Source organism: Diadema setosum, chromosome 4, assembly GCF_964275005.1.
Source record: "Diadema setosum chromosome 4, eeDiaSeto1, whole genome shotgun sequence".
In the NCBI taxonomy this organism is placed as follows: domain Eukaryota; kingdom Metazoa; phylum Echinodermata; class Echinoidea; order Diadematoida; family Diadematidae; genus Diadema; species Diadema setosum.
Window position 1 is genome coordinate 9166217 of NC_092688.1, and position 22762 is coordinate 9188978.

Consider the following 22762-nt stretch of genomic DNA (forward strand, 5'->3'; position numbering starts at 1 on the left):
GAAAAAGAGGCTTAGAAAATGGGTTTCGTTCCAGCAACACTGGCACTACTTTCTGAATGCGGAAATGTGATGTTTTGTACATCCTAAATATACAGTAAAAAGTTCTCCTCGAAATATCCTGCAGTTTTTGCGAAAATCCATATTTTATAAACTGCGACCAGCAGCCCAATACACATATCGTAATGGGGCTGCGGATTGTAGCATTTAGGATCATGACAGGGTAGTATCGCGGACAAACGTCAACCTTAAATCGAACAAAAAATTTTCAATTTGAAGACCTACAAGTAAGGTTGAAGTATTGACAACAGGGTTCGTGCAAGGTTTGGTTCTACAAATAGTAATTTTCTGTTCGAATTGATGACTTAATATGACTAGGTCGAGAGGAATCTGGGAGAGTTACGCTGAATTGACGGTCAGCGCAGGCGCACACATCACTGCGCACAAATTTCGAATCCATTGACTGGATATGATGTCTGTGTGCGCATGCGCTGGCCGTCAATTCAGTGTAGCTCTCCCAGTTTCCTCTCGACCGAGTCACATTTAGTCATCAATTTGAACAGAAAGGAACTATTTGCAGAAGCAGACCTTGCACGAACTCTGCTATCAATACTTTAAATTTATTAATATGTCTTCAAATTGAAGATTTTTTCCGGATTTTAAGTTGATATTTGTCCGCAATAAAATATCCGTCATGATCCTGTATGCTACAGTTCACAGCCCCATGACGCTATGCGTATGGGGCTGCTGGCCGCAGTTTGCGTATGGGGCTGCTAGCCGCAGTATAGTTCCCATAGTGTTTCTAAGCTGAAATACATATACACATTTGTAAAGCACTGGTTTTAGCCACATAGTACCTAGAAAAAAGTGAAGTTTTGGTTTACTAGTTGCATTATATCTCATGTTTCAGCTTTTCCTGATGCTGGCTATGCAAATGAGGACAAGAGCAAAGTGGTTCGAGACCATATTATGAGAGAGAGCACCGACTGACCGTCAGAGGTCAAGGCAAATGCCTTATATTCTGTTCAACGACATGTTATTAATCAAATGACTAATCATTCAAGGCAAAAAAAAAAAAAAAAATCAGAGCGTTTGTTTGTGTGTGTGTCCGCGTGCATGTGGGAGAATCTTATTGTACACACACACACACACACACCCTCCCGTCACATGCACACACATACGCACACACATAGTTATGAAGATACCCAAGTGTATTACAATATTATTCTACATGCCTTGGCCATTTATCACATCAGCATCATAAAAAAGATTATCATAAACATGAACACACACAATGACATAATACATGTATTGATCAGTGCATTACACATACACAGGTGCATAAAAACGCTGACATATTATATACACTCACACGCACATGCAAACTCATTTACACACATGAGACATTACTATATAACAGATCATATTGTTTATCAGTAGACATGTTTTTCTTTTCTTCTTCTTCTTCTTCTTAAGAAGCTTTAATATTAGATCACATAGCAATCACGTTGTTCATGAAATACATTGTATTACAGTACTTTAGAAAATTTAATCTTCATAAAATTTCCTGAAGTTTTCATTGCTATCATTAGGTTGGTGGGACACTACCTCCTTTCATGTAAGATAGCTCAAAATGATAATCAGTCAAATTTTCTAGTTTTAATAAATTTCCTGGAACATTCCATGGTCCAAATATCCTTGAAAGGGTGTAAAAGTTTTGAAAAATGCCAATATATAAAATAAAGGCAATATTATAGTTTACCCATTCATGAGTGAAAACTGCTGGATTCTGTATTGGAGGCAATGTGTACCTGAAAATCTTGGAGAGAGTAAAACAGGTTTGGCATTAAAAATTATGATAACATTGCAATTAACTTCCAATATCAGAGGATCTGTGCAAACCTGACTCAACTTATGCACAATTTTCATTTGGCTGGTATTAGTTTTAGCAAACAGATTTTGTACTCACACCTACATTGTACTGACCTTTCTACATGAACATTAATTCTGTTTCAGTATTAATAATAATTACACATTTTTTCCCCCAGAGTGGGAGAAACAAATTTTAATCATAGTCATTCAGTTTTATGAAAAAAAACCACTTAGGAAAACATCTTTGTTCTTAGAATAATTCAACCCTAATCAAATCATAATAGTGGGCAGAAATGTTTGCTAAAGGGCGAACAATCACATACTGAGGCAAGGAGTCAAAACATGTTGCATAAACATTGGCATTCAAAATACAGGAAGCAATCTGTATTACAAAGACATTTTATCATGCACAACTTTGGTAAGATGTCAATTCTTGAACATTAATCACATTGACCAAAGCATTGGTGCATATACAGTACATTCTGTTGTTTCTGAACTTTGCACTGAAGTTCTTTGTGTATGTGTGTGAATGTTTCAGTGGTGTATATATATTGCTCCATTTTATAAAGGACAACTTATAGTAACATGACAATGTTTTCATGCTTCAATATTAATCATATTGACCTATTTCCCTTGGCAAGTAATGAGCAGGTTGACTCTGTTGCAAATGATGCATTTTACAGGCAACACAGCAGAACCTGAAGAGCTTCCAAAAGAAAATCTTGATCTTGATGTGAGCGTCTTAGGGGAGGAAACAGATGCTCCTGCTGACGGACCAGGCTCCTCCTTCAGCTTTCGTTTCCTAGCGAGATTCAGGCGTTTGCTATCTATAAACCTCTTGTAGCACGTTTCATGGAATCCTATTTAATACAATGGAGAAATGAACAGCAATGATTAGCCGTTGGATTTTGTTAGGGGGAAAAAAAGGCTAAACGCTAGGGGGAGGGGTTGAACATTACACTCAATATATCATTAAATGTACGGTAGACTATTGACTGCCAATATTTGAATCTTGTAATTACCAATAGGCCCTAGTACTATGCCAGGTACACCTCATGATCATTGTCATCATCAACTACTTCAACTTGTACTTGCAGTGCAATTACTGATTTTGAATGACATCTACAGCTTTCAGCACCTGATCACATGCAATATCAATTATCATAATTATGAATACAACTGCCTTGTCATCATTAATACTAGTACATTACTAGTAATCCTTGGCCTTTCACTATCACCACCACCCACTGCTTTATAATTTGGCACAACATAATGGTAATCTTATGTTTTAGGGAGTTTAATTGTTGAAATTATGTTATTGTCATTGTTGGTTTTTTAGACCTAAGTTAATTTAATGAGATGCTAAATGTGTGTTTTGAGGGGGGATTCGCCAATTTCGGGGTGAGAGAGACAGGATGGATTTTTAATATTAATACTCCATGGCCATGATTATGAAAATATAAATTTACATGCAGTTTAACGTTAGACCTTTTTCGGCATGCCCCTTTTTCAATCCAGTCCCGTGTGTCAAGATTTTTACAAAACAATATCACTGATCAGCTACATCAACCTAACCTGGGCTGTACATAGAACAACATGTAAAATTCATCTAGGCTACATTGATAACGGCGCTATGCCATGCCAAGGTGAAATTCAAGATAATTTATCTAAAATGTAACAGACACGCTACTAAACGGCTAAGCTACAGCATTAGCGTCCATTATAATATACACAAGCAACGTTCATAACATAGCTAACGTTGTACTTGTACAGTCATCAAGCATGGTCATTAACATTAGTCATTACGCATAGCCCTATGAGACTGCACGCACTGCAGTGTCGACTGCTACGACTGTACGCACGTAAACTAACCTGTAAATTATCCTATGTAGGTTGCAGTCAGTCCCCCTGAGCAGATGAATCACTTCGTTCTGGTCTGCGATTTCACGGTCTCCCCCACTCAATTTGATCCACTCTTTGGCACACAAAATAGGTTTCGTCTATCTTAGGTTGGAAAGGTTTGTCATAGCCGTGAAATTTTCAAACTTCATCGATGTTACATGCATAATAACGCATCTTAAAAGTTTCGGCAGAGCAGACGACGTAGACGCGTCGACAGGCTCACAGGGGGCGGCCATTTTGACTCGTAAACAATAATTCTCGATACGGATTGGATAACATACATCACATGATCGTTCGCGAATGAATATCGTACACGGCAAAGTGTACATATTCAGCTCCTCAGTGACAAAAAAGTTCACTGTTTCCCCCTAAATTACCAAAATACTGCAGGAGGGTTTGTGTCGAACTTTTTCCTGTAGCCTTTTTGGTTATTTGTTTACACGTAGCTGTGGAGATATTTTAGTCGGAACGAAACAAGCGAAAAAACCAGCTCACCCCATGGCCTAATTTCCTAGGCACACGTTCACATTTTGGAGCAAAATTTGACAACTTTTGCAGGCGTACCAGAACTTTCTTTGGGCTTTAAGGTTTTGTCGTGGTTTTCTAAACTACATGCGTCTACATCTACGCTAACTTGGAGTTTAGTGCCTCGTAGTTTACAAAATCTCGAGGTTTAGAAAACCTTAAGGTAAAGGGACCTAGGTGTGAACCTCACTATTCTTTGACAAATTAATTTGCGTACAAATTTGTTAGCAAGCGCGCGCGGCTTGCCTTGGTGCCGTGTGTATTTTCTGCGTCAAATTTGTACGCAAATTTGTCAAAGAATATAAAGCAACAACAACGGCAAAAGTACACATCCCTGAACGAGTGGATAAAGGCGGCTCGCTCCACTCGCCGGCCAACAGGTTTGTGGGGTACTAGTAAACGCGCTATACGGGGGCACGCAGAGCGAGTCGCCTTGTTTAAAGGCTAGAATCAGCGTTGCGAAAGCCCGCATGAACGCTCTTCCGCTGAATGATACCGTGATTTGAAACGCCGTTTTGAATCATGATTCATGTTTGTGACTCTGGCTACGAAATTCGCATGAACGCGGCCGAAATGTGGAATGTGGAACAATAAAAAACAAAAACAAAAAAACAGTTCACTTTTTCTATGAATTCTTGCAAAATGATGCGATACACTATGAGAAGTGACTCTTCTGTAGTCAATCTAATTGGTGACATGAACTTTCATAAAACATTATCCCCGTTATCGCTCATAGGTCAGTCACTGGACACGCTGGAGAACACAACGCCTATTATAATGAATAAACGTTTCCTGGTTCTATTCACCTTCATAATCTTATTCCGCTTCTCTTTCGCTGTTTTTCCTCTTCATCATCTTTTCATGGAAACTAACAATCATACCTTAAGTGGACTAGAAATTGAGCAGCCCAGACTATGCAATCAGGAAATTGAAATGGAATTATATATATATATATATATATATATATATATATATATATATATATATATTCAATGCGGAATAATCATTTATTCTGCATTTCCCCCTTATGGCTGGAAATATATATATTATTATATATGCATATACCCATTGATACCCATTTGAATATGGAATCTCAGGTTACTAGTGTATGTAAATCAGCATACTATATGATATAAGGGATAACCCTTGACTCCAACTTAAATTGGAATAACCACATTGACAATATAACCACGTTAATATCCAAAGCCATTGGAATACTTCGGAGATTAAAATATTTTGTAACGGAAAAAGTACTCATTATGTTATACAATGCATTAATCTTACCGTACATTAATTATTGTAATGTTGTCTGGGGAAACTGTAATAAAACCAAAGTAAATTTTATTTTTCTTTTACAGAAAAAGGCAATAAGAATATGTACCAACTCACATTATCTAGAACATACTGATCCATTATTCCTTAGACTAAAAGTTCTTAAAGTTGACGATATACACAAATTTCAAACAGCAATATTTATGTTCAAATACACGCAAAATCTACTCCCACTCTTCCACAACGCATTTTCCCTTAACAGGGATGTCCATGCTTACCCCACGCGCCATCGTAATGATTTCCATTTGAATAACCCTAAACTCCTATTAGCTCAAAAATCAATTCGGCATAACGGGCCTGATATTTGGAATTCACTCCCTCTCCACATAAAACAGTGCACATCTCTCTATTCCTTTAAGGCAAATACAAAGAAATATTTCTTGGCACAATATCATACGGTACAGTAATCATTAAACATGTACCTCTTATACTCAACAACAAGGCAATATTTGGTCCACCCCCTTTTCCTTTTCTTTTACTTTGCTGCTTGACCCTTCGCCCATATTATAACATATCCAATCATTCTCTTAGAAGTGCTGACCATCAACACTTTCGCGCTTCATCACCTGCACACGCACTCACAGGCACCACTCCTGTTTACCAAGTAATTGTATAAAACTGGATTTACACGTACTTTAACATGGCCCATCTGTATTAGTGTTCAAGTACTACAATAAAAAATGGTAATTTAACTCTGGCTGTCCGTCTGTTCAAGCGTGGCTTATAACGGCGGCCCTCTGCATTATATGTATATATTATATATTGTACTGTGAATTAAGTCATTATTGGCCATATAAACATTTTGTATGTTATTTAACGTTTCATTTGTCTTTACATACAAAATATGACTTACTATGTAATATGTCAATAATTTTCAGAATTGTATTTGTGTAATTGAACCTGCCTTTGTTATTTCTGTTATTCTGAAAGAAAATATGAAATGCAGAAATAAATCTTTTCAAACATATATAATTTGAGACGCATCCGTAAATATTTCGATCAGGAAAGCATGAAGACTATTGTCCACGCATGTGTTATAAGCAAATTAGACTATTGTAACATTACGGTTTACCGGATTCACAGATAGTTAAGTTGCAGCGGGTTCAAAACACAGGTGCAAGATTGATTTGTAATCTCCCGAGATTTGCTCATGTTACACCACTTTTAAAGGAATTGCATTGGCTGCCCATTCGCCAAAGAATTAATTTCAAGATATTGATGCTGGTTTAAAAAGCTCTGAATGGTCGGGCCCCTAGTTATATCAGTGAATTATTGAACTTTATATCTTAGACTCATAGCCATAATCTCCGCAGTACGCAATAGATTGATATTGCAGATACCCCAAATCAAAACAAAAGTTACCTTTGGTGACCGATCATTTTCTTGTGCAGCCCCAGTATAGGTAGTGGAATAGATTACCATTATACATTCGGAAATGTCAGACTTTAGACAGTTTTAAATCAAAAGTGAAAACTTTTTTGTTTTAGCATGGGCCTATTTCTTTTTGTACTTCCATGCAGCATTGTGCAACATAGGAATTTAAGAGCTCTTGAAGCGCAGTAGAATATATAGACATAGAACTGCGCTTAATAAATGATTTATTATATATATATATATATATATATATATATATATATATATATATATATATATATATATATATATATATATATATATAATACATCTATATATACATATATATAAATATATGTAAACTATCCTTTATTCCGCATTTCCCCTTATGGCTGGAAAAGCGTATACGTATATGCATATTTATAATTATGTATGTATGTATGTATGTATATGTAAACTATCCTTTATTCCGCATTTCCCCTTATGGCTGGAAAAAGCGTATATATATATATATATATATATATATGCATATTTATTGTTTTTTTTTTTATTGTATGCATAGCTTTGACCATAATATGGTCGAATATTTTGTTAGACGTTTGCTAGATTTTTTTTTTTGATGAGAGGTTCAGGGCAGACTAATTTATGTCTTTTGTGTCTTTTAGAGATAAGAAGACAAGACCATTATAGACCTGATCTAAATTTACTCTCCATACCACTATATTATTATGGAATAAATTCAGCGAAAGCCTTTATTGTAAATAATACAAGTCCCATTATCGCCAACATCAGTGCGAGCGAATACATAATACTGTATAATGATATTCAGCAATGACACTCTTGATTACTACTGAGAAGGCAACATTCATAGAAAACCGTTGTTTTTTCAATATTCTGAAATGCAAAGAATGATGTAAAAATGTCAAATTCATCTTTGAAATTAAAACTTCCGATCTCGACGAGTAAATCGTAATAAACCTGTGCGAAATGAAATAAAAACACACATACACGCACGCACGCACACACACATAAAAACAAATAAACACAAACAAACAAACATAACATGCAAAAGGGGCAAGATCGATGCCCAATGTCCATGTTTCGCTTGAATCTTGCCGCTTCTCCATTACGGCTGAGAAATCAAGATTAAGGGAATATGAGCAACTGCTATACGGCTTTCATGCGGTCTGTTTGGTCGTGTTTGCTGTTCCCGTCGTCTTCTCCTGCATTTGACGCACCAACCTCGCAACACAGTCCTGAAATCTGTGAGTCGAAACCAGTAGATCGCTGGATTCAGAACGGCATTGAGTAACGGGAGATACAGGGAAAATTCTTCTGAATGTAGATATGCGTTCGAGATCATGGTTATGTCACTGTCATAGACACCCATGATAGACGAATACGCCAAGATGATCGTGACGGTTTGAGGGCACACACATAGTATAGTCGTCACGGAAATTAAAACAAACGTAATTAAGATTCTCTTATTTGTCTTGTTTCTACGTGATAGATTCACATTTCGAGATGATGACTCAATTGTTCTATAAATTGTGTAATAATTATATTGCCACAATGGCTACACTCTTAAAAATATCTAGTCATTTTGTGACTAGATTTTTGGTTCATATTTTTTCAACTAAATTCTAGTTATTTTGACTAGAATTCTATCAACTTTCAAGCAAATTTGACTACAATCGAGTCAATCGTTTTTACGCTTTAGCTAGAACCGTCTTGTCAACACTTCTTTGAAACGTGATTGGCTCTTGTCTGCGCGCTGCACGCAAAGAGCTAGATGGCGGCGCAGGCAGAGAGCAATTTCAAGCGTACTCGATCGCACGATCCGTGAGGAGTGTATGCTGAGCGTATGTAACGCATCTAGCTACCCTAGCAAGCGCGCCGCGCCTATTTACGTACGTTACGTACTTGATCAAAATGGAGTTTGTGGATGACATCTGAGTGGGGCCTCGACAAATTTATCAAAAATTTGGAGGGTAAGTGCTGTATTTATTTTGTAGCATATTTTAAATCGTGTTTAGAAGCTTGTAGTGTACAGCTTCATATTAGGTATTGATTCAGTATTATCTAAAAAGATAATTCGCTAAAATTGGGCGAGCTCGGGGGAGAGCTGCTGCTGCCTTGGGCCTATCAAGTTGCCTCAAATTGTTCGCGCCTAGCCTAAATGTGTACAACGTGCTGCATGAACCGTTGCGTTGTTGGGCGGCAATGATTAGCACGCGTAAACATCGGTGAACATTGCCAAAAAAAAAAAAAAAAAAAAGAAAATCCCCCCAAAATCGGCTTTGTGACAAATATGGTTTCAAGCAATTGTAAGATATGCTGTTACATTATTGGGAGGTCTTTACTAAATTGGTTAGAGACGATTACGGTGATGTAATCAGATTTACTGCACTTCACCACCTTTCACAATTAGCAGAAGGTTCACTTTTCGAATGAATTCACAAACAACCGCGCACTCGCGAGTCACAGGCTAGGCGAACGAGCCGATCTCCGTCATTTTAGGGGGCTTAATTCATTTTGTCTCAACCCTGTCAGTCCCCACCCGTCCTCTTTCCTTCGGTCCAAGATCTATTTGGCACCTAGTTCTAACTGCATTTGGTACAATGGTAGCCTATAGACCGGTGATCTATCTATCGAGTCTCTGTACTGTGTAGTGTAGACCTATCTACAGTACCAGTAGGCCTAGTACCAGACAAAAGGTCTAGCCTTCATGTAGAAGAACTCTAGTAGATCTGTAGTATAAGGATGGAGGTAAAGTACTAGGTCTAGAGGCATTATTGTGAAATAGGTCCTCATTCATTTCTTCGCACGCGTGAACTTGCGTGTAAAGTACCGTACTAGAATCTAGCAGTTAGTCTTAGTTGCTTGATCTTTTCCTGATACGATAAGCTAGAAATATAGTCAAATACAATATGTTGCTAGATACTTGGTAATTGAACATCTAGTCTAGATCTTCTAACAACAACGTATTCATTTTTGCTAGTCTAAGCCCTTTCAGTCCTCTTCTCATTTGGTCTAGATCTAACTGACACTTGCGCTTGGTACAATGGTAGCCTAGACCTCGGATCTATATAGGTCTACTGTAGAAACTACCACCAGTTCCAGACAAAAGGTCTAGCCTTCATGTAGAACCCCTAAATAGTGAGAAGCTCTAGAGGCATTATCGTGAAATAGGTCCACACTCATTCACTATGCAAGCGCGCACTTGCGTGTAAAATAGTTTTAGACTTAGTCTAGAATAGCCTGACCAGACGCCGTGCGGAGCCGGTTGAGCGACAGGGCTGTGTATGTACTATAATTAAGTCTAGAATTAAAAGTCTAATGACACTGACATATCTAAAGGGAAATTCGACAAACTGATGTGGCTCTAAGTACTGTCATGGAACTGGGTGTATAATCCCCAGAAAATGATTGTGTGCCAGTCATGTTATATTATGGTCTCACACTGGCAATATGTACTGTACCCATTAGGAGAATAATGTGATATGGCGGAGGCATACCAGTGGCATAGCGACATTTCTAGTTTTTAAGTTAAACAAAAAAGTATCCTTTAGGACACCTAAATATTGTGCACCTATCAGGATCAAAGTGGTCATAACTTAAAATATTTCAATTCTATCCCTAAAGATATACATTTTCAAAAATGAATTTCCGGAGGATTTCCAAAATGTAATTGAGAATGAGGTAGGATAAGGTGGTAACATCTTATAAATGGATAAATTTGACTTTTGATCCCAAAATGTCTTATTTTGAACATCCTGTGTGTTTTCCCTTTGCTCTTACCATGAAATTTTCAATATCTTTTAATAATTAATCATGAAATCCCATTTTTGATGATGCATAAGTTGTGATTGGGGTTTGTTAATTTTATAATGAAAGTGCCTACATGTTAACTTCTGCTTTTATATATCACAGGTTGATCAAGGCTTTCGGATACTTTTCGAAAGTGAACTCTGCAGATGCCCTCTTCGAAAAATGGCCGAAAATGTCAGCAAGAGTTCTGGAATATGCAGAAAAACAAGTGCAGTGGAAGAAGATTCTCAATGTCGAAGATCCACATTCAGGTATCACATTACATGAAAATAGCACAATTCTCACGGGAACTTAACCATTTGACTCGTGTATGCATTATATAGGAGGGACAATGATCTAAGCAGATATTGGGGTCACAATTTTAAAGGTCAAGGTCATTGCATTTATATATGTGAAAAGGACACTCTTGTGCTAACTATTTATTTGGTGGATCAAACATGAATCATACTTGCATATAAGAGGAACAACGATCATATTAGAGTTGGGATCACAACATTGGCTTATAGATGGGGAATCTGCATGGTTTACGTGCAAACGTAATGTCAATGACCTTCGACCTCGCCCACCGTTGACATTATTTGATCTGGCCGGCAGCCACTATTTGCATAACACACTTGTTATTCACATCACACCCTTCCCGAGCTGCTGCCCCGCCAAAATAGTCCGGGCTTAATCAGGTTAAGAGTTTAGAATTTTGACCCTGTGCAGTCGAGGATTCATCTGTAGTAGTTTGTTTTTGTTTTGTTTTTGTTTTTTGTTTTTTGTTTTTTTTGACGGGGGGGGGGTGGATCCATTAGAAGAGAAAAATGAATGTGTTCACTCATGCATTAAGTTTCTCTTTGTTTCAAATACCAGGTTAAAAGACCATTGAATGTTCTTTAATTTGATACATAATCTATTGATCTTGTGAAATCTTTGAAAAATATGAATCTTTTCCTGAGTCTTGATAAAGATTTAAAATTAAAAACTCTGATATGAATAAATGAAATAAAACTAATTTTGGTAATAGATTGAGAAAAAATGCAACCATCAAGAGAATGCAACCTTTATAAGGGATTATTTGAATTGAAATGTATATCTTCTTTGTCATTTGAATTTTTACAGAAAGTATTAAAAAGATAATAAAACTCCATGTGTCACATTTCATGAACTTGTTTGCTAATGTTTGTGTTCTCCTTAGATGATGAGAAGAGCAACCTGGCTCTACAGGTTCTTCCTCTGTTGTTTCCAGCTGGGGTGAAGAAACAGGGGCAGAGAAGTGTACAGCGTGCAACTATGGAAGAGAGCATGCCTGCATTCACCAATGTCGAGAAGGTGATGATAGAAATAGGGATCTAACACTGAAAATAGTGCAATACCCTGTGTTGTGTGAATGGGTCAGTTGACATGCTATGAAATATTTGTCACTTGAGATCTATATCCAGTCAAGTGAACACATTCCTTTTATCATTTAATTGACATTTAGTTATCCTTTAATTCACCATATAGTCAAATTGCTCTGAAAATGCCTGCTGATTCCTGTTCATTTAGTGAGTAATCGATGGAATTTCTATTAATGATAATGATAAGAATACTAATAACAGTATTACCACTAGTGCTACTACTAATGATAATAACAATAACAGTCACCATAATAAATTGTGCTTCGTATGTCCATAGTTTACTGCAGCTGGAATTATCTCACTGTCTACTTGATATATTGTAAGGCAAGATCAAGTAAATTAAAACCATAAACTGGTGAAGGGCTGAAGATAGAGGTGTGTAGAAGGAAATGTAAAAAAAAAAAAAAAAATGATATAAAAGTGGCATGGCAAAATCATGTAGATGAAGGGGGCTTCCATTGGCAATATTGTTTTTCCAAATTCAGAAAATGAATGAATCTCCCAATGTTTATGATGGTAACAACAGAATTCATGTTTGATACACTGATTGATGTTTGTGTTTTTTGTATTGGTTAGATTATTCAAAAGCACTTCTCTTTTATGCCTAGGTTGTGGATCAAAATTTTGAATATTTGTCTTTTATCTGTCTGTTAATCTCTTATTAAAGCTATTAGAGAAATTTCTTTATTTGCTTTTTTACATATAGATGGGACGAACCTGCCTATGTATTTGGAAGGGAAACGAGAACCTCATGTCCTGGTCTTCGGGGAGAGAAAGAATCCGGAGCAGGCATTCGTGGCTGTTGAAGGAGATGCGATCCCTTGCACATCTCTGCTGAAAGCAGTAGATGTATGTTTCAAACTTACTTATGTGTTGGACATCAACTACTGCTGGCAGTGCAGTCATACATATACATATTTGCAAAAGTATGTGTATGGGCTGGGAATGGGTGATGGTCCACCAACATCTGTTGTATTGCTTAATAACTTCGTTGAGCAAGAGTAAAGCCGTAAGGGCTCCACTGTACACCAGCTAGAGCGCTGAATTGAAATGTTCATTGAACAGTAACATCGTATATTGATCTGTTTTTGTAACACATATCTATTTCTGAAGATATAGTTGATTTTGTGGATTGTGGCATGTGGAAATTTTCTTTGGGATTGTCCAGGTTTATATGAGCTGGCCATAATAAGGAGGGATGGTCGATTTTGGTGGCCTTATTGTAGAAGCCCTTTTTGTGTTGCCTAGATTAAATAGTGTGATATGATGCAAAAGAAAATGACACCAAGATCATAATATTTGGTTGATTCGTTTTTATTCTATGCTTTGTTGGAGTAACAACGTAATTTCAAAGGTCAAAAGTCAAAGGTCGAGTGACAATGCTAAAATTTCACATTTTTCTTCATATCTTTGAAATGGTTCACGGTATCTTCATGAAACGTAATGCATATACAATGTACATGTATTGCCTGACATTGCTTCTCTGTGGATGTTTTGGGACATGAAATCAAAGATCAAGGGTCAAAGGTCACCTTAAAATGCTAAAATTGCATTATTGAATGCTGAAATTATACTACTTTCTCCATATTCATACGGAGAAAATATGTATATTCATACATTAATGCACAATGATTGTGTAGGAAAAGTTTTGGGTCAAGTGAAAATGCTAAAATTTTGCTCATCCATATATTGAAAGTGGCTCTTAAGTACTGTCATGGAACTTTGTGTATAATCACCAGAAATTTAGTATGTACCAGTCATGTAACATACGGTCTTACACTGGCAATAAGTCCTGCACCTAATGGAGAATAATGTGATATGGCGGAGGCATGCCAGTCGCCATGGCGACATTTTTAGTTAAACATAATTCGAATCTCAAAACCGTCATCTTCCTCAGAAAAATGCTTCATCAAAAAAGGCTTCATCAGCATTGGCAATTTGAGATATGAGCCAAAAAAAGATATTTCATTGTTTTATTGTTCAACTTCAGAATCTACAAACCGAATGGAAGTCTGCACAATGATTCAGCATTGTGTATGAGATCAAAGATGGCCGGGTTTGAGCGTACCCAATGAGAACAATCATACTTTTTGACTCTTTTCAAATATTTGATCCCCTTTATCTATACATGTATATACTCGCCGATTGACTGGGCGTGCGAACGCAATGCAGGAGAGCTGTGTGTATGTGGGGCTCCCTGATCAAATCAATCACTCAATATTATCAAATATCAATGATCAAATTGTCTATGTGAACTTTTTATCCGAAACATTTTTTTTTTGTAAGCCAATGTTTGATCAATTAGATCTCTATCATCATTAACTTGCCATTGTTAAATGTGCTATCAACTTAAAGCCTGGTTATTGTAGTTTACGACATGATGCCTCGTTTGTTATGATCTAGCAAACTTGAGATATGTGACAAGGTAGAATGTCGTGGAAGACCGAGTGAAAATGAATGTTAATTTTGAGAAAAAAACAAAAACGTTCGTGTACATGCCTTGTATTCTACACACATTGTTGATAATGCTGAATTTTCAATTTGCAAAGAGAGAGTTATGAAAGAAAATGAATGAAAAATCATAAATGTTCATGAATCAATGCAATATTCATTGCAAGCTTTATACTCAATGTTACGAGTAGCATGTTCCGATGATTATTGGTTCAGAATAAAATATGCATTTGTGTCAGTTAAATGTTACACAATTTGTCATAGCATTCATAATTGATTTGTGACTGATGTGTGATTGGTGAGATTGAAAAGATGTTCTGGTCATTTTGAATAGAAACTAGTTGAATTTGACTAGATTCATGAATCACAACACTGACTACATATCTAGTCAAATAACTGATCAGTATATTCTAATCATCTTTTACTAGAAACCGGTCAAACTAACTAGATTTTCTAGTCATAAACATTGACTAGATTTCTACTCAAAATCTGTGACTAGTTTTTTCTAGTAAAAATGACTAGAACAGAGTAAGTGCCCCTGGGATCCTATAATCTAGTCAAATACGACGAGATTCTAGTCATATCTGACTAGGTATTTTTTAGAGTGTACTTGGCTGGCGAGAATGGTAACAGCAAACCCAAAAAAAGTATAACAAGACGTTATTGGAAAAAGATATCTGATGAAGAATAGGAGTCCGACAACAAGCCAAATCAAAACAACTGCTATGATCAGCCTTCTTGGAGTGATCCAATAAAATTATTGATGTATAGTGACCTAGCGGGTCGAGACGTATCACAATCAGTCGATGGAAAGCTAGTCCTAGTGTAATCAATATCGACGTAGACAAGGTGGGCACGAACAGCGCTACAGCACTATAGTGAAACCAATACAGCCGGAATAAACTGATCATCTGATTGAGGAAAGACAGCAAAGAGAGACCAACAGCCTATGGTTAAAATCATTATTAGATAATGATATTTCTCATACTAATGAAATAAATATAAAGCAGGAGTAAAGAAAACGTATAATTGTGTCAAGCTGAGCCCATTGATAATGTGTATGGTGTTATAGTCGGTAATTGTTTTGTGCCACATCATACACTCTAAAAAATACCTAGTCAGATATGACTAGAATCTCGTCGTATTTGACTAGATTATAGGATCCCAGGGGCACTTACTCTGTTCTAGTCATTTTTACTAGAAAAAACTAGTCACAGATTTTGAGTAGAAATCTAGTCAATGTTTATGACTAGAAAATCTAGTTAGTTTGACCGGTTTCTAGTAAAAGATGATTAGAATATACTGATCAGTTATTTGACTAGATATGTAGTCAGTGTTGTGATTCATGAATCTAGTCAAATTCAACTAGTTTCTATTCAAAATGACCAGAACATCTTTTCAATCTCACCAATCACACATCAGTCACAAATCAATTATGAATGCTATGACAAATTGTGTAACATTTAACTGACACAAATGCATATTTTATTCTGAACCAATAATCATCGGAACATGCTACTCGTAACATTGAGTATAAAGCTTGCAATGAATATTGCATTGATTCATGAACATTTATGATTTTTCATTCATTTTCTTTCATAACTCTCTCTTTGCAAATTGAAAATTCAGCATTATCAACAATGTGTGTAGAATACAAGGCATGTACACGAACGTTTTTGTTTTTTTCTCAAAATTAACATTCATTTTCACTCGGTCTTCCACGACATTCTACCTTGTCACATATCTCAAGTTTGCTAGATCATAACAAACGAGGCATCATGTCGTAAACTACAATAACCAGGCTTTAAGTTGATAGCACATTTAACAATGGCAAGTTAATGATGATAGAGATCTAATTGATCAAACATTGGCTTACAAAAAAAAAATGTTTCGGATAAAAAGTTCACATAGACAATTTGATCATTGATATTTGATAATATTGAGTGATTGATTTGATCAGGGAGCCCCACATACACACAGCTCTCCTGCATTGCGTTCGCACGCCCAGTCAATCGGCGAGTATATACATGTATAGATAAAGGGGATCAAATATTTGAAAAGAGTCAAAAAGTATGATTGTTCTCATTGGGTACGCTCAAACCCGGCCATCTTTGATCTCATACACAATGCTGAATCATTGTGCAGACTTCCATTCGGTTTGTAGATTCTGAAGTTGAACAATAAAACAATGAAATATCTTTTTTTGGCTCATATCTCAAATTGCCAATGCTGATGAAGCCTTTTTTGATGAAGCATTTTTCTGAGGAAGATGACGGTTTTGAGATTCGAATTATGTTTAACTAAAAATGTCGCCATGGCGACTGGCATGCCTCCGCCATATCACATTATTCTCCATTAGGTGCAGGACTTATTGCCAGTGTAAGACCGTATGTTACATGACTGGTACATACTAAATTTCTGGTGATTATACACAAAGTTCCATGACAGTACTTAAGAGCCACTTTCAATATATGGATGAGCAAAATTTTAGCATTTTCACTTGACCCAAAACTTTTCCTACACAATCATTGTGCATTAATGTATGAATATACATATTTTCTCCGTATGAATATGGAGAAAGTAGTATAATTTCAGCATTCAATAATGCAATTTTAGCATTTTAAGGTGACCTTTGACCCTTGATCTTTGATTTCATGTCCCAAAACATCCACAGAGAAGCAATGTCAGGCAATACATGTACATTGTATATGCATTACGTTTCATGAAGATACCGTGAACCATTTCAAAGATATGAAGAAAAATGTGAAATTTTAGCATTGTCACTCGACCTTTGACTTTTGACCTTTGAAATTACGTTGTTACTCCAACAAAGCATAGAATAAAAACGAATCAACCAAATATTATGATCTTGGTGTCATTTTCTTTTGCATCATATCACACTATTTAATCTAGGCAACACAAAAAGGGCTTCTACAATAAGGCCACCAAAATCGACCATCCCTCCTTATTATGGCCAGCTCATATAAACCTGGACAATCCCAAAGAAAATTTCCACATGCCACAATCCACAAAATCAACTATATCTTCAGAAATAGATATGTGTTACAAAAACAGATCAATATACGATGTTACTGTTCAATGAACATTTCAATTCAGCGCTCTAGCTGGTGTACAGTGGAGCCCTTACGGCTTTACTCTTGCTCAACGAAGTTATTAAGCAATACAACAGATGTTGGTGGACCATCACCCATTCCCAGCCCATACACATACTTTTGCAAATATGTATATGTATGACTGCACTGCCAGCAGTAGTTGATGTCCAACACATAAGTAAGTTTGAAACATACATCTACTGCTTTCAGCAGAGATGTGCAAGGGATCGCATCTCCTTCAACAGCCACGAATGCCTGCTCCGGATTCTTTCTCTCCCCGAAGACCAGGACATGAGGTTCTCGTTTCCCTTCCAAATACATAGGCAGGTTCGTCCCATCTATATGTAAAAAAGCAAATAAAGAAATTTCTCTAATAGCTTTAATAAGAGATTAACAGACAGATAAAAGACAAATATTCAAAATTTTGATCCACAACCTAGGCATAAAAGAGAAGTGCTTTTGAATAATCTAACCAATACAAAAAACACAAACATCAATCAGTGTATCAAACATGAATTCTGTTGTTACCATCATAAACATTGGGAGATTCATTCATTTTCTGAATTTGGAAAAACAATATTGCCAATGGAAGCCCCCTTCATCTACATGATTTTGCCATGCCACTTTTATATCATTTTTTTTTTTTTTTTACATTTCCTTCTACACACCTCTATCTTCAGCCCTTCACCAGTTTATGGTTTTAATTTACTTGATCTTGCCTTACAATATATCAAGTAGACAGTGAGATAATTCCAGCTGCAGTAAACTATGGACATACGAAGCACAATTTATTATGGTGACTGTTATTGTTATTATCATTAGTAGTAGCACTAGTGGTAATACTGTTATTAGTATTCTTATCATTATCATTAATAGAAATTCCATCGATTACTCACTAAATGAACAGGAATCAGCAGGCATTTTCAGAGCAATTTGACTATATGGTGAATTAAAGGATAACTAAATGTCAATTAAATGATAAAAGGAATGTGTTCACTTGACTGGATATAGATCTCAAGTGACAAATATTTCATAGCATGTCAACTGACCCATTCACACAACACAGGGTATTGCACTATTTTCAGTGTTAGATCCCTATTTCTATCATCACCTTCTCGACATTGGTGAATGCAGGCATGCTCTCTTCCATAGTTGCACGCTGTACACTTCTCTGCCCCTGTTTCTTCACCCCAGCTGGAAACAACAGAGGAAGAACCTGTAGAGCCAGGTTGCTCTTCTCATCATCTAAGGAGAACACAAACATTAGCAAACAAGTTCATGAAATGTGACACATGGAGTTTTATTATCTTTTTAATACTTTCTGTAAAAATTCAAATGACAAAGAAGATATACATTTCAATTCAAATAATCCCTTATAAAGGTTGCATTCTCTTGATGGTTGCATTTTTTCTCAATCTATTACCAAAATTAGTTTTATTTCATTTATTCATATCAGAGTTTTTAATTTTAAATCTTTATCAAGACTCAGGAAAAGATTCATATTTTTCAAAGATTTCACAAGATCAATAGATTATGTATCAAATTAAAGAACATTCAATGGTCTTTTAACCTGGTATTTGAAACAAAGAGAAACTTAATGCATGAGTGAACACATTCATTTTTCTCTTCTAATGGATCCACCCCCCCCCCCCCCCCCGTCAAAAAAAACAAAAAACAAAAAACAAAAACAAAACAAAAACAAACTACTACAGATGAATCCTCGACTGCACAGGGTCAAAATTCTAAACTCTTAACCTGATTAAGCCCGGACTATTTTGGCGGGGCAGCAGCTCGGGAAGGGTGTGATGTGAATAACAAGTGTGTTATGCAAATAGTGGCTGCCGGCCAGATCAAATAATGTCAACGGTGGGCGAGGTCGAAGGTCATTGACATTACGTTTGCACGTAAACCATGCAGATTCCCCATCTATAAGCCAATGTTGTGATCCCAACTCTAATATGATCGTTGTTCCTCTTATATGCAAGTATGATTCATGTTTGATCCACCAAATAAATAGTTAGCACAAGAGTGTCCTTTTCACATATATAAATGCAATGACCTTGACCTTTAAAATTGTGACCCCAATATCTGCTTAGATCATTGTCCCTCCTATATAATGCATACACGAGTCAAATGGTTAAGTTCCCGTGAGAATTGTGCTATTTTCATGTAATGTGATACCTGAATGTGGATCTTCGACATTGAGAATCTTCTTCCACTGCACTTGTTTTTCTGCATATTCCAGAACTCTTGCTGACATTTTCGGCCATTTTTCGAAGAGGGCATCTGCAGAGTTCACTTTCGAAAAGTATCCGAAAGCCTTGATCAACCTGTGATATATAAAAGCAGAAGTTAACATGTAGGCACTTTCATTATAAAATTAACAAACCCCAATCACAACTTATGCATCATCAAAAATGGGATTTCATGATTAATTATTAAAAGATATTGAAAATTTCATGGTAAGAGCAAAGGGAAAACACACAGGATGTTCAAAATAAGACATTTTGGGATCAAAAGTCAAATTTATCCATTTATAAGATGTTACCACCTTATCCTACCTCATTCTCAATTACATTTTGGAAATCCTCCGGAAATTCATTTTTGAAAATGTATATCTTTAGGGATAGAATTGAAATATTTTAAGTTATGACCACTTTGATCCTGATAGGTGCACAATATTTAGGTGTCCTAAAGGATACTTTTTTGTTTAACTTAAAAACTAGAAATGTCGCTATGCCACTGGTATGCCTCCGCCATATCACATTATTCTCCTAATGGGTACAGTACATATTGCCAGTGTGAGACCATAATATAACATGACTGGCACACAATCATTTTCTGGGGATTATACACCCAGTTCCATGACAGTACTTAGAGCCACATCAGTTTGTCGAATTTCCCTTTAGATATGTCAGTGTCATTAGACTTTTAATTCTAGACTTAATTATAGTACATACACAGCCCTGTCGCTCAACCGGCTCCGCACGGCGTCTGGTCAGGCTATTCTAGACTAAGTCTAAAACTATTTTACACGCAAGTGCGCGCTTGCATAGTGAATGAGTGTGGACCTATTTCACGATAATGCCTCTAGAGCTTCTCACTATTTAGGGGTTCTACATGAAGGCTAGACCTTTTGTCTGGAACTGGTGGTAGTTTCTACAGTAGACCTATATAGATCCGAGGTCTAGGCTACCATTGTACCAAGCGCAAGTGTCAGTTAGATCTAGACCAAATGAGAAGAGGACTGAAAGGGCTTAGACTAGCAAAAATGAATACGTTGTTGTTAGAAGATCTAGACTAGATGTTCAATTACCAAGTATCTAGCAACATATTGTATTTGACTATATTTCTAGCTTATCGTATCAGGAAAAGATCAAGCAACTAAGACTAACTGCTAGATTCTAGTACGGTACTTTACACGCAAGTTCACGCGTGCGAAGAAATGAATGAGGACCTATTTCACAATAATGCCTCTAGACCTAGTACTTTACCTCCATCCTTATACTACAGATCTACTAGAGTTCTTCTACATGAAGGCTAGACCTTTTGTCTGGTACTAGGCCTACTGGTACTGTAGATAGGTCTACACTACACAGTACAGAGACTCGATAGATAGATCACCGGTCTATAGGCTACCATTGTACCAAATGCAGTTAGAACTAGGTGCCAAATAGATCTTGGACCGAAGGAAAGAGGACGGGTGGGGACTGACAGGGTTGAGACAAAATGAATTAAGCCCCCTAAAATGACGGAGATCGGCTCGTTCGCCTAGCCTGTGACTCGCGAGTGCGCGGTTGTTTGTGAATTCATTCGAAAAGTGAACCTTCTGCTAATTGTGAAAGGTGGTGAAGTGCAGTAAATCTGATTACATCACCGTAATCGTCTCTAACCAATTTAGTAAAGACCTCCCAATAATGTAACAGCATATCTTACAATTGCTTGAAACCATATTTGTCACAAAGCCGATTTTGGGGGGATTTTCTTTTTTTTTTTTTTTTTTTTGGCAATGTTCACCGATGTTTACGCGTGCTAATCATTGCCGCCCAACAACGCAACGGTTCATGCAGCACGTTGTACACATTTAGGCTAGGCGCGAACAATTTGAGGCAACTTGATAGGCCCAAGGCAGCAGCAGCTCTCCCCCGAGCTCGCCCAATTTTAGCGAATTATCTTTTTAGATAATACTGAATCAATACCTAATATGAAGCTGTACACTACAAGCTTCTAAACACGATTTAAAATATGCTACAAAATAAATACAGCACTTACCCTCCAAATTTTTGATAAATTTGTCGAGGCCCCACTCAGATGTCATCCACAAACTCCATTTTGATCAAGTACGTAACGTACGTAAATAGGCGCGGCGCGCTTGCTAGGGTAGCTAGATGCGTTACATACGCTCAGCATACACTCCTCACGGATCGTGCGATCGAGTACGCTTGAAATTGCTCTCTGCCTGCGCCGCCATCTAGCTCTTTGCGTGCAGCGCGCAGACAAGAGCCAATCACGTTTCAAAGAAGTGTTGACAAGACGGTTCTAGCTAAAGCGTAAAAACGATTGACTCGATTGTAGTCAAATTTGCTTGAAAGTTGATAGAATTCTAGTCAAAATAACTAGAATTTAGTTGAAAAAATATGAACCAAAAATCTAGTCACAAAATGACTAGATATTTTTAAGAGTGTAGGCACAAAAGTTGTTAAAAGCATTGAAAAGAGACAGTTTTCACGAGTATCACACCAGATGTAACTGACTGAACGCATATAACAAGAGTTTCTGTAAACGACAAATTTCGGAATAAATAAATAAATGATAAAAAAATATATGATACCCGTATCAGGCATCTGAGCTGTATTCCCCTGTCCTTACGCGCGGGGTTACGCGCCAGCAGGGAGAAGAGGGGTGAATTTCTCATATTCCCCTCTTTGGCAATATGTGATTTGCGTGTTAAAAACGAGGGGAATTATAGCATCCGGGCACTTGAGCTTCCAGTGAGGGAAATTT

At 36.8% G+C, this 22762-nt stretch overlaps 2 protein-coding genes across 4 annotated transcripts; one reads left to right on the forward strand and one right to left on the reverse strand.

Moving 5' to 3' along the window:
* The first annotated feature begins 8914 nt into the window (after positions 1-8914).
* On the forward strand, positions 8915-14878 carry LOC140226840 (uncharacterized). Of its 2 annotated transcripts, XM_072307267.1 has the most exons (4): positions 8915-8972; positions 10915-11063; positions 11993-12126; positions 12901-14878. In XM_072307267.1, the coding sequence occupies exons 2-4, from the start codon at positions 10985-10987 to the stop codon at positions 13030-13032; spliced, it is 345 nt and encodes a 114-aa protein (XP_072163368.1). In that variant the 5' UTR covers positions 8915-8972; positions 10915-10984; the 3' UTR covers positions 13033-14878. The 2 variants fall into 2 exon arrangements, with proteins under 2 accessions (XP_072163368.1, XP_072163367.1); XM_072307266.1 differs by lacking the exon at positions 8915-8972 and having other exon boundaries at positions 10668-11063.
* Positions 14879-16118: 1240 nt separating this feature from the next.
* On the reverse strand, positions 16119-22088 carry LOC140226841 (uncharacterized). 2 transcript variants are annotated; one of them, XM_072307270.1, is made up of 4 exons: positions 22031-22088; positions 19940-20088; positions 18870-19003; positions 16119-18096 (listed from the first exon to the last, which is right to left on the reverse strand). In XM_072307270.1, the coding sequence occupies exons 2-4, from the start codon at positions 20016-20018 to the stop codon at positions 17965-17967; spliced, it is 345 nt and encodes a 114-aa protein (XP_072163371.1). In that variant the 5' UTR covers positions 20019-20088; positions 22031-22088; the 3' UTR covers positions 16119-17964. The 2 variants fall into 2 exon arrangements, with proteins under 2 accessions (XP_072163371.1, XP_072163370.1); XM_072307269.1 differs by lacking the exon at positions 22031-22088 and having other exon boundaries at positions 19940-20335.
* Between the last annotated feature and the right edge of the window lie 674 nt (positions 22089-22762).